General features: G+C 39.2%; 1 protein-coding gene across 3 annotated transcripts in view; it reads right to left on the reverse strand.

The window, feature by feature from the left end:
• Ctnna2 (catenin alpha 2) overlaps positions 1-13903 on the reverse strand; it is a 1209750-nt gene that overhangs the window by 785436 nt on the left and 410411 nt on the right. For all 3 annotated transcript variants that reach the window (XM_004660539.2, XM_004660538.3, XM_045151911.1), the window contains one exon: positions 10961-11164. In XM_004660539.2, the coding sequence (XP_004660596.1) occupies positions 10961-11164 (204 nt within the window). The remainder of the gene's footprint in view (positions 1-10960; positions 11165-13903) is intronic.

Below are 13903 nucleotides of genomic sequence, written 5' to 3' on the forward strand. Positions count from 1 at the left end.
GCGTGTCATCACCAGCAAAACACTCAGTTCTTAGAGTGCATCAATTTTCTAAATTAATCTGAAGAAATCCTTTCCAGGATGGGTACAAGGAAACATCAAGCCTGAACAAATAGGCCCTTTTAATGTTTATCCTTAGAGCAAACCACTGGGGAATGAAAGCTCCAGTTTTGGGTACTGCCTTGCAAACTCAGAAGAAATGGTATGAGACCAGAATGCTGATCTCTGTGACAGTCTGTGAGGTCTTCCTTGAAATACCACAAAGGATCTCCAGAGAAGATCAATTGATGGATTATTCTGTCCCAGCTGTCTTTAGCTATGATGACTAGATCTGATGAGTTGGCAACCAAGGCTGTCAGCAATCCCTACACATTGACTAATTTAAAGACAGATCCTGACTACCTGATGAGGAAGAGCTGATTGACCTTGTATGATTCTGAACCAGCTTGCAAGTACTAAGAGAGGAAGTTGTTTGATATGCAAAGAAACTAGCAAGAACTGTAAGTACAAGATTTAACTTTGCTGTTGGACTATATTGGTATTTCCATTTTCTGTTTCACTTGATTTTCTTACTTTTTGTAATCCTGGGTGTTTCTTACAGAAGTCATTGTGAGTAAATGGAATGACTTGCAACTATGGGGTTTCTAGGAGAGGACAAGCTCCCAAACAAGAAGGTGTGACCAGTATCACTCCATGGCAAAGGCCAGATAGTCACTTCTCATAGTTTCTTCTCCTCATTGGTCCAGATTCAAGGTAGTTAGTAAACCTCCTGACCACCATGCATATATTTCTAGTCAAGGCTTCTCCCTCTATCATCCCAGCTCCCAGTCCTGACTTTCATGTTTCCAACACAATTATGACAGTCTCTTGGCTTTTCACCATATTTCCAATGCTTTCTTTACTTGAATTATAGTAGTTTATAATTTATATTTAATAAATGTAAACATCCCAGTTCTGTAGTTTTACTCTATCTGTCTGTCTATCTATCTATCGATCTATATATCCATCCATGTATCATCTATCTGTCATCTGTGTATATGTTTTGACCAACTCTCAGCCTCAGCATTGCTCTGCCCACACAATTATGTAAGTACTATGTGCTAACTGATTGTGCCACTGATCTTCCCAAGACTCATTCTTGGTGCATTACTTAAATTTGCTTTTTAGTGATGATTGAATGTGAATTTCTATTCATTGTAAGTTTACCATTTCAAATTCTTTGTGGCTTCAACTTAAAGTTTGATTCTTGGAAAATATTGGTAATTATTTCTGCATGGTAACTGACAATTTAATACCTAGAATGCCTTTAACATAGTTTCTGCAGCTAGGGAGATGGCTAAGTAGGTAGAGTACCTGCACACAAGTGTGAAGACATGAGCTTGAATTCCCAGCATCCACACAAAGCCAGATGTGTGGCTTGTATGTGTAATCCTAACATGACTATAGTGAGATGTAAGATGGACCAAAGAGAATCTCCCAGCAAATCACAGGTCAATTATCCTGAAAACTACAGGGGTAAATCATGAGAGATGAACAACAGGGGCTGACACCCCTGAAGAGTTTTACATATATTCAAAATAACGTCTAAGGATTTTCCAGGCACATAGCTGGTGAAAGGAAGAAATAGAGTGAAAGAGAGAAGAAAAGGCAGAGAGATTTGAGGACATGAGTAGAGGACCCAGGGCCATATTTTCTCAAACTATTTTCCAATGTAAATAAGTCAACAACAGGCTCCTGGAGTACAGAGATTCATGACTCAGAATTGATTCATTAGAGTTAGGAATCGGAGCCTCATTTAGATGATAATAGTTTCAGCCCAGCTTCTTCCTGCTCAAGAGCTCACTGAAATTCAATACCAATGTTGCTGCCTGTCTACAGCCACCATGAAGTTGCTAGATTCCTACCAACTCTGCAGAGACCAACAAAAGGAAATACTTTTTTGTTCCTTTTTATTGACAGCTTCCATACTTACAATCAACCATGATAATTCCTTCCCCTCCCCTGTGCCCCCCTCACAAATCTACGCTCCATCATATCCCCTTCCTCCCTCCATTGGTCTGTGTTTTATTTTGATGTCATCATCTTTTCCTCCTATTATGAAGGTCTTGTGAAGATAGTGCTAGGCACTGCAAGGTCATGGATATCAAGGCCAGTTTCTGTCTGGTTGGTTACATTGTAAGCAACTCTACTCTTCCTTCAGCTCTTACAAAATATTTTTAACCTAAATATCTCACCCAAATGTAGTATTTCTCAATCTTCTAAATTTGGTGAGATGACTACTCTGAATCATTCAAATCATACAATAGCTTCTAAGTTTTGCCCACACACCAATTTTAACCTGATGACCCAAAGCCTATGCCCATCTCATTTTAGAGCAATAATACAGAATCATATTAATAAGACATGACAAAATTTTTTCCCATCCCCACATGGAGTTTCAATCTATCTCTGACCACCAGATATTGGGATATCCCCACTGGCCTATCTCTCAAGTGGTCAAGTAAGAGGCAGGTGTCTCATCTCCTTAGTCAGTCAAGCCATGATTGAGTCCAACCTCTGTGTCCAACTTACAACGGTTCAGAAGCCAGGTTCTTCTTCTGCTTACTTTTCTGGTTCCCATTCACTTTCCCACTGTTCTCTACCAATTCTAATTTTATAAGGACTCTCCTGGTCTTGGTAATAATTGTGATTAATGTCCTATTCCTTCAAGTGTTACTTGAGGCAGTAGAACACCAACAAACACATCTCTGGTCATTTTGAAATCATCAGTGAAGAGCTAGCCATGTACCAGGCATATCAGAGGAATTTTGTTTTATAATTTCCAGCTCATCCACAAAAATATTACAGTGACCTCTGAAGCATAGGGTTTTAATTTGAGATCAGTAAAAATGAAGAGGGAAGTAAGAAGTAGGGGTTTTTGTAGACACTGAGCTTTCTGATGGTGATCATCTCATTTGATGTCCAAGTACCCCATAGATAATCTGAATTCTGTTTTTATAATTTTACAGCTGAGAAAGCTGAGGGTCAAGGAATCTATTTGCCTTGCCTAAGACAACTTCATTACAAGTTTAAAGCTTTTGCTGGTTTATAACTGAAGCATAAATGGCTATAAGCTTGCCTTATATCCTTGGCTAAGTTAACCGAAGGAGAAGTTGGTCATAAAGAAATGTCCAATCTGGCAAAGAGTGAGTTCATGAGGCTCCACTAAGAGGTTACATGGGGCAACACAGCAAACAATCTCATTACCTTGGGCTCCTGTAAGCCATTTCATGGCGTGTCACCAGCTGATGGTAATTAATAGCAAATGTATACAGCATGCTCCAGTTTTCATAGGGCCCAAGTCCTTTACTTAGAAATTGCCACAAACTTTGGGTCCATTAAGACCCAAAGATATCTATCACCTTCCCATTGGGCCTGGACATCACCTACATCTTTGCTCCTGAGCTGTGCTTGATGCTGTGTCACATCAGCCATCCACCAGCCAGTTGGAATATCCTCCTTGGAACCGCTTAATGCCAAAGGCACACTTGCCCAGAGGTACCCCTGAATATGGCCCTATCTCCTTTCATTTTGTCCCCTATTTTCCTTCTTAGGGAACATGTCCTGTCCACATAACAGACATTCTCCAGCCACCTATGTCTGAGTCAGTGCCACCCAACCTGCCCCAGAACTTACTGAAATCCCATCATCACATCAACACTCCCGAATACTGTTAGAGAGAGAAAGCAGTAACAAGAATGGTAAGCAAAAGCCTAACTGTTTGTGCTTTAAGTTCCAGGAGACCTGTGGGAGCTATAATGAGAGCTACCTAGAAGTGCAGACAGATGGATTTACAAATGAACTGCTTCATAAGGGTAAATGTCTGAGAAGTTCCATTCCCAACATCTTTCTTTGTAGAATAAAACACAAATGCTTAATTTGACATTTAAAATAAAGGGTTAGTAACCTAATATCTGATCATTTAATATAAACTAAAAATGAACTAAACAAGCTTGGCATGGAATCAAAATTTTTACATGGAAAACATAAATACACAGATGAATTGAATATTCACAGGTAACAAGGGTATTCACATATTTGAAGGCCAAAACATGGAATGAGAGAAGAAAAGATGCAAATAAGTGGAAGAGAAAGAAAACTTTCTCACCATAGGCACACAGTTTGTGATATTGGAGACATTTCCATTGGCCACTGATATATATTTCACCAGGGCAAGTTGAATCGGTTTTTAATTTTTTTTTGTTTTATGCTTATTTATTTGAAAGTGACAGAGAGAGAGAGAGAGAGAGAGAGAGAGAGAGAGAGAGAGAGGGAGAGAAAGAGAAAGAGAGGGAGAGAATGGGCATGCCAGGGCCTCCAGCCACTGCAAACGAACTCCAGCTGCATGTGCTCCCTTGTGCATCTTGCTAACAAGGTGTCCTGGGGAATCAAGAATTGAACCAGAGTCCTTAGGCTTCACAGGCAAGCACTTAACCACTAAGCCATCTCTCCAGCCCTGAATCGCTCTTTTAGAAGAGAGGGCCATTCTGAGTTGGTACAGGCAACATTAGGTCATATGGAATATGACCATTGCATACATTACTTTCTAAGGTATTTTTAAAAAAAGATTCTGTGGTGCTAACGATAGGACCAAAGGCCCCATATGTGACAGGTATGCACTCCATCAATGAGTAATTCCCCCAAACCTCTCTATTCTGTTTTAAGCTATCCTGTCATTTGACAAATGTAGAATTAGTCAAAATGTGTTTTTGTGAATTTTAGTTCACCAAAAAATGTGCCACTTTTACCACATTTACCAGGGTTTAGGAAAAACCACAGAGGAAGCAGAAACATGAGTATTACTCCCAATGCTAGTCTGACAAGTGCTTCCAGGAAAATAGCAACAAACAGTGGAGGTGAACTGAAACTCATCAAAACAAATACAGAGGCTACAGTGAGCTCAACACTAAAAACAAACTGCTAACACACCTAAGGCTCAGAGATTGTTTGGTCAGAGGGGGTGGGAATATTATAAGTCACAGGGTGGGTAGAAATATCCTGAGGTACAGACCTCCCTAGGAAACTAACAATGACCCTGATTACCCCACAGTGAAAAGTAAGGACCTACTAAGGAAAGCCCTCAGGGAAATGGTGATGGGGTAAGGGGATATAATACTATTACATATGTAAAAATTATTTACATGTATAATTAAGGAGCTTAGAAAGGTAAGAGGCTGAAGTCGCAGAGCTTAAACATCTGAAGTACATCCATCATTGATGGGGACAAGGTCCATGGTTTCGAGGTGTGAGTGAGAGGGTGAAAAACAAAGTACACTAACATATATGTATCAAAATGTCATAATTAAGCTCATTAAGCTAATGTTTGTCAAATATTTACTAAATATGATGAATACCTAAATAGATGAATTTGAAAAATTAAAGAAACAAAAACTTTTTTTTCAGAGGTTTCCTAAACCTTCTAAACTGTAAGCTCTATGCTCAATCATAGCCCAGTTTGTTGTTTAGACATGCTTTGGCCCTCAATCAGACTATACTACCATTAACAAAAGACTACCCTCATTACCTTTTTCAATACTCTCCTATAAATGTTCATTCATAATGAATTGTTCCTAAGTCAGTTATGTACTCATGCAATAAAATTCTATGCACCTAGCAAACAAAATTAGAGAATATTTATTGATATAACATATCCACATTTATGTTGAGGAAAGAAAATATTTTACAAAATACCATTTACAATTCACATATATATTTTTTTAAATCAAGGTATAGCTATGTGTGTGTGTTCAAATAGACCAGTTCTACAAGCTTAAAAGTTAGAAAAGAACAAATACAATTTTTACAAATTAAGTGTGTACAGGGGATGAGATTACAAATATTTACATATACATTTCTTTTGTCTTATGAAAACACAAAGCATAACAAAACTTTAGAAAGGCCACTGGGTTTGGAGGTTCTGTTACTCTAGATATCACTTTGCCTATGATTCATGCAACACTGAGGAGCAGTATGTTTAAGCCTCACTATGGCTGAGTCCCCAGAACCAGGTTGCAAATGCCCTTTCATTCCCTTTTCAAACTTCAGCAGTGTGCTCTGTTAGGAATGCCATCTAAGCCAAGCTCCAGTGTAGAGTCAAGGCTATGAAAATAACATTTCAGGCACTTGTGATATGTATCTATGTTCCCATATCAGAGTATCTGTGTGTGCGTCAAACATATCAGTTATACCAGTGGCTCACAAATTATTCCTCAGGGATCTACCTAGACTTTTTAAGAAGTTCAAAAGAGTTGCTTCTTATTTTTTCATATATAATTTTATTTGCAATATAGATAAAAACACCCTGTTATGGCTTAAGCCAGCATCTCATGCCAAAAGTATCTTTGCCAACCTTGTGCAAATAGTTTCTCTCTTATTTAGAACTATTCAGAGTGTCTATGCATATAAGCTTGACCCACGTTATATCCCACCTGGCTAATACAGCATGCAAACATCCAGACACATTTTACCCACATTTTAACCAAGGCCCAACAGTGTCTGTGCATGAACAAGAGACTGCTTCTTGCCTCTTCTTAGGGTACTGCAATAACAGTTTTAGTACCTAAAATCACTACTGTTTTCTTCTTATACTTCTGCTTATAGCCTAGTACTTAGAATAAGTATTGAATTTTATAGTGATTTATATTATGCAATGTACTGCACACTTAGTGTTTTTGTGACAGAACTTTGAAAGAGAATTCTTTTATTTAACTACCCATTCATCTACACTCAGTCTAGCAAAGCAACCAGGCATGGTTAAGTGAGCTATTTACACATTGTTGTTATGTCTGAGCAAATCAGAACTTTCCCTACAACCTAATATAAATGAAGATTTAATATTTATGACAGCTGACATGGCTGTAGCTGTCATTCATAATTCCCAATGCCTGTTTTATGTTCATAAAGCAGACACTGATTAAATTATAAGAATTTTTTAAACTAATATTACATTCAGCATTTGAACACTTTAACTGCATCCATCTGGCCTAGGAGCTCTCACTAGGATGAATTATCATATGGTCCATGGCATCTTCAAATGTCATATTCTCTAACATTGGTGTACCTGTACAGCTAGCATTAACGACTGATTAAGGCATGTGCTGCCCACCACTTTCCAATGGCTTACCACTTTTTAGCATTAAAGACAAATTCAGTGTGAGGCACAGGCCCTGTATACATCTATGCTTCATCTCGTTGTGCCCTCCATGGTGTCATGGCATATCACCTTCTACTAACTGCTGCTGGCCATCTTGGCTGTCTATGGATGTCCAGACATACCAGTGTCTGTTCATAAGAAGGCCCCTGCTCTTACTGCTCCTCTTACCTCAAGTGCTCTCTCCCCCATCTCCAGAAAGTCTTCAATTTGCCATCATCTCATGTTCCCAGGCCCTCCTTGCTCAGCAGCATCTCCCTCCCATGCTTTATATTTCACCTTTGAAATCACCTCCATATATAATGACTCAAATTCCTAACCCACCTATAATAACTCAAATAGCTCAAGTCCCTCAGGCATATGATATACATCTTAACTCTCAAGAATAGGAGCTCTGTGAGGGTAAAGAGTTTTATCTCTTCACTTCTGTATCTCTAGCAGTCTGGAACATGCCTGGTACATAAGAACCAGGCTGTCAGTGAACATTTACTGAATGACTGGGAACTGAAAACTTCTCATCCCAAAATTCTTATCAATAAAATACCATATTCAATTGTATCCTTCCATGAGGTTACTTTTATTTTTATTTTTTATTTATTTATTTTTTTTTACTGAAAAATTTTTACTGTGCTTAAATTAAGCTGCATAAAATTACAGGTCCCAGAGGAAAGTTTGTCAGTATGCAACAATTTACAACAGCCTGAACACTCCAGCATTCACCCTGATGGCACTAATCCAAATTCACATGTATAACACATATATCTTTTTGAAAGTATCTTCCCATTAAGTCTGCATCTGAAGAGTATCAATGGTCTATCAAAATGGAAGCCATTAGGGACTGGAGAGATGGCTCACCAGTTAAGGCTCTTGCCTGCAAAGCCTAATGACCAGTTTGATTCCCCAATACACACATAAGGCCACATGCACAAAGTGGTGCATACATCTACAGTTCATTTGCAGTGGCTGGAGGTCCTGCCATGCCCTTACTTATTTTTTTTTCTCTGTGTGTGTGTGAAAATGCATAATGACAAACACTTTTTTAAATGGGAGCCATTTTAAAGCTCTCACTTTCTACTATATCTGAATCTAGATTTAACAACTTGAGACCATTAAATGTTTTCCTACCACCTTTTTCAACCTGTTTTATACCACTGCTATGCTATGAGTGTACTTCTTGCCCATGTATCTGTTCATTCAGGATGTTTCCTATTTCAATATTTCATTAGTGTATACATTTTCATGACATGTTCAAATCACACAAACATACTAAATTGTGTATAACTTTGTGGAAACAACTAACAAATAGCCAAACTTCTGAGCTCAGTGTAACTTATCTGCACAAGCCATAGCTCACACCCAACGAGACCGCTGTTCTCTCATCAGTTCATACCTAACAGCCATCTAAGTACCATTCTATTCCACCTGCTATACACAGGGTTTTGAGACCACTCTGGATATAAAGGGTTATTGTGAGTCAATGTTTATCAGAAACTGATTAGACGAGTTTTAGAACTCATAATTACCAGTTACACCAATGTTTAAATCTTGTAACTTCATGATAGTTTTATCTTTATCAAATTATACTGGCTGACACATAGAAATGGAGATATGCAGGTAATAAATTAAACAGTACCTTTACTCTCAAATTTTACAAAACTGAAGAAGAAACACAACTGCTCAAGAATGATGGACTCACTTAACTCACTGGTTGCTGTCAACAACAATGGGCTTTTCAGTGAAGGCATAGGTGTTTACATGTTTCTTTAAATTAATATATGCTATATCAAAAGAAATTTACACTGGCTGTGTGGATTAAGAAATAAGAGGCACGGATGGAGATTATCGAAGCAGAGTAGCTGTATTCTATCCTACCTTGAAAGTGCCCACAAAGCATAAAGCTCAGTAATTTATATGATTGAGAGTTCTATTCAAATGGATGTGTTTGTTTCAGGTTTCAATGTGAATAGAACTGGTTCACTTTGAAATGTAATCACTATACCCTTCTATGTATTCTGCAACTGCATCAAATAGAAACTGAGAATTCAATAAAAGTACAAAATCTTTGATTATCATAAGGTTCTGACCAAAAAACAAGAGACTGGAGTGAATAAACACCACAATCCATCAAATCTGCTTGCCTATATGAATTCACATTGCAAGGAGAAAAACAATTTCTAAACCAAAATTTACAAGTCACATCTCAATTGGTTCTACTGTAATCACAGCCAGTCATTTCTACTCACTGGAACACACTTTATTCTGACTTATTTATATTGCGATCTTAAGCATCACCACCTCTATAGTTTCTACTACTTTCTTTGGCAATAATTGTTCACTAATAGAAATACTAAGAATCCCATTATAATAAAACCAGGTTCTACTTGCAAGTCATTATCCCTTTTCTATTTTGTTGAAAACAACATTAAACATAGGCCCAGATTTTGTGAGCATGCTCTTCCGACAAATCTACTATTCAAAACATTTGCATAGGGTGAGAGTCAGTGGCAATCAGTTTATCTAACAGTACCCTGCATAATACCCATAGACTTGAATCACAACACGAGTTGACCATCCATGGTCCTACAGAGAAGTCCTCCTGAGCAGCTGGCCACAACAGGATACATCCACATTTGAATCTTTATGGTGAAAATTGGGCAAGTCTTCCAAAAATCAAACAATCTAAGGTTAATGGAAAGGAAACAAATTTTACATTTAAGTTTCTAGGCTGTTCTCACTGAGCACCTTTTTGTTTCTGAATTAGGTTCTCTGACAGGAGAAGCACTGTATGTATGCTACTTGCTTGAACTGCAGACTGCCCTTCTGCTGTGTGCATGCACTTCCTTGTGTTGGGACTCCTTAGGTGCTGGAGGGGTCCTTAGTCCAAGCATTATGGAAGGGTTTCATGACAAAACCCAGGGTGGATTTCAAAAGTTGTGAGTAGATTTTCAGTGTGCTGGTTAACCTACGAGTATTCTCACAACATATGAAGACCTGACTTTACATTTTTTGAACCTATATTGAATCTTCTCAAACACCGGAGTCTAGAGCAGAGGAATGCTGGTCATTTCCTATGGCAAGTACTGGGCGTCACCTCAGCTGAATGAATGTCACAAACATAAGTTAAAGCCTTTCAAAGCAAAGAATATCAAACTATACATATGCAGAATGACCACATTTTATAAATAGTGGAGGCAGTGGCTATTGCTTGAGTCACAAAACAACTAGCCATCACTCATATTTATCTTAGAAGTTAGAAACTCACTCATATGAATTCATACTTGCAGAATAAAACATGAAGTGTCACCAGAGGTTGTTTGTAGCTAGGATTTCTGCACCCTAACTGAGCCTGTGCATGCACACACTCGAAAACCCGTTGTCTTATGAAGGCCTCTCAGGGTGACAGAAGAGTATTCATAGCTATTCTTGGCTTTGAAAGCACCCTGGAAAAAGCAGAGTCGGCAGTGGCTCTCTTGCCATCATCAATCATGTACGTTTATCAACCAAAACCTTACCTAAGTCAAATTGTGGCCATTAAAATGCCCAAGAAGACACTACTCAACTAAACATTGAAAGTTTTCCAAGATTCCACCATTCAATTCAGTTCTTCCATCCTCAACATGCATTCAGAAACAAAATCAGAGCAGCTCTTTGGTTTCACCTGGCCCTCTTCTGGGAGCACCTGTACTCTTTTCAGGCTATGCATGCCTTTACAACAGCCACAAGATAGCCGAACACAACCCGCCAAGCGGAGAGGGCTGCATGCCCAGGACTTACGTTATTCATGTACTCGCTGAGCAGGTCCTGGAGTGCCTGGCGCACTGCATTGCACTCAGCCACTATGCGCTCCCGCCGGTCATCCCGCGTGCAGGACGAGTCCGCCATGAGTGCTGCGCCGCTAATGATGCTCTCCAGCCTCTCCTCCAGGGATGGCCGGAACCTGGCCTCGCTGAACGTCATGGGATCCAGGATAATCTTATTCTGAGGAAACCACAACAGAGAAGTTCAGTAAGGAAGAGATGGCAGCTCCTGTCCTCTGATCTCTGAAGCAGAATATCTAAAGCCAGGACAGGACACCCCCACCAAACCTCCCTAGGATGAGAAACTGGTTACTGAGACCCATTCTAAAACGTTCTTGAAAATTATTAACTTGTGGGAGATATTTGTTACCCTGAATGTAATCTCCAGGTTGAGAACAGCACATCTTGTTTGAAGAATATGTACTTGGCAAGGGCTATCTGTGCAGAGGCATTTTCAAATGAGATTATGACATTGGTGTGGCATTTTTAAAATGTGTAGCCTTCAAGGAAAACACATTGTAGCACTCTAGAGGATTAGGGGGAGATTTGTCATCACCAATTTAAGCATGCATTAGCTGCATGAGATTGTAAACAGGACTCTTGCCACACTGCCACCTGTTAAGGTGCCATTACTGAATGCCTTTTTACAGGGCTTAGTACTAAAAAGAGAGGGGGCCTTTTTTCGCTTTATGATATTTTTCTTCTATAGAATAAAGTAATTTTAGTTATCAGGAAAAAAAGCTTAGCTATGTGCTTTGGAAAGGGTTAACATATTTGGGTTTTTATAACCCTGACATATTTTTATTAAATTTTAAAAAATATTTTGTTTATTTATTAATTTGAGAGACAGAGAGAGAAAGAGAGAATGGGTGTACCAGGGCCTCTAGCCACTGCAAATGAACTCCAGACACATATGGCACCTTATACAGCTGGCTTTATGTGTGTACTGGGAAATCGAACCCAGGTCCTTAGGCTTCTGTAGGCAAGCACCTTAAACACAGAGTTGTCTCTCCAGTCCTGTATTAAACTTGTGAAATGGAATTGTGCTGATGTAAATTTGAACTTTTCAATGCAGACGCCTGTAACACAGCTTTTCTGCAGCATTTTCCTTATTAGAATGATATTTCCGAAATTATTTCTATGCAGCATTGGCCTTAGACATAAAGTATTTTGATGGAAAAATAGGCTACTGAGCCAAATATGTTATGCAAATAATGTATGGCTCAGAGCAAATTATCATCTGCATTTATAGAAGTCAGTTCACTGTAGAATTTGAAAAACTGAGATGAGCATAGAGCTCCCTTGGAAGCACATGCATTATCTATGAGAACCAATGGATATACTTTGGGAACCATGTTCTGGACCCTGCAGTGCTAGCTCGTTATGCTCCCTACCTGCCATGACTTGGGGCTGTCATGCAAGTAAATGCAAGAAACACAGAGCTTGACAAAGGCTGCCTAAAAGTTACAAGATCTATCACATTGCTAATGGGATTCTTCATTATTTATAGATCACAGGGGAAAGGCTTTGAAAAAAATTACCCTGGAAAAGAAACAATAAATTTTCAACATTCTAATCTATATCTGAGGTGTGATGTGAAACATCGAAGTGATGGATAGGAAAGGCTAGTGGGGAGAAGCCGTTCCATGGCGAGAAAGGCTGAAAGGGCAGTACACAGGAGACTACACATGCGTACGTTTACATGCGTGTATGAATGCATCTCTGTGTGCGCTTGCGTGTACACGTGTTTATGTGTAAGAAATGAGGTAAGGGTTTGGAGTGTATATAAATGAGTCTATGAAGAGATGGCAACAGAAAATATGGGTGTTTATGTGCATGCATGCATATGGGACAACAAATGGGTTATTTTTTAGTCTATATATGTGCATGTCTTTCAGCTTATGAATGGGTAGGTGCATGACATATGGACTAGCAGAGATAGGCCCGTGTATGTGTGTGTGTGTGTGTGTGTGTGTGTATGTGTATGTGTATTCAGCCAACAGCAGAAATCTCATACAGGTGTTAGGAAATGAAAAGATTAGAGGAAGGAAAAACGGAGGAGGAGGAGGAATTATATGAAGTCTGAGGCTTGGAAGTTACAGCAGAAGGATCTGTCTTGATCTCCTAAAATTGAAAAATAAAATAAAAACCAAAGCTGGAGCTGTTCAAGAATAAAACCGGGAGTGCTGAGCAAGAAATCTCCAGTCACAACTGAGTCAGGAGCAGTGTGAGCTCTGTTAGTTGGGGGTAGTGAAAGGAAGGAGGAAGGGGAGAGAGCAGCAAGCAAAACCTAAGCTGACTTCCCCAGCACACTTCAGTTCCCTTCAGGCCAGCTCTCAGCCCCTGACAACTGGGAATCCTGTAAATTCTGCACTGTGCAGAGCACAGGTGGCCTAGCTCTTCTCTGAGGCTGCCCTCTGCTGGTTGGAAGGAGTGTGTGTTCCCCCTTCCCCTCTTCCCTATTTTCTCATCCCGTGGGAAGTATTATAAAGAGGGACAAAGGCTAAGACTCAGGCTTCTTTCATTCCTTCTAAAGCAAAGGTGTCCTGTTGCAAGTTGATGTAATGCATTTCAATTTAGATTTTACCTGTTGAACTCTGTTTGCTTTCTGGAAGTTATCTAATCTTCTTACCTTTCTGATCTTTTAGTTCCTTCCAACATTGGTGTATGTGATCATGTAACAATTTTAAGCCTACCTCCTTCTCTCAGTGTATCTTTAAACATTTAACAGCTTTGTTTAATTTCTTATGTTGTTATTTTTCATTCTTCTCACTTGATTTATACTGCATTTGTGCTATATGGTTTTTGCTTACTTGTAATGGCATCTTTAAGTAAGTGATGGCACACACCTTTAATCCCAGCATTCAGGAGGCAGAGGTAAGGTAATTGTTGTGATTTGGAAGCCAGCCTGAGAGTACCT

Source organism: Jaculus jaculus, chromosome 6 (assembly GCF_020740685.1).
Source record: "Jaculus jaculus isolate mJacJac1 chromosome 6, mJacJac1.mat.Y.cur, whole genome shotgun sequence".
Taxonomy (NCBI): domain Eukaryota; kingdom Metazoa; phylum Chordata; class Mammalia; order Rodentia; family Dipodidae; genus Jaculus; species Jaculus jaculus.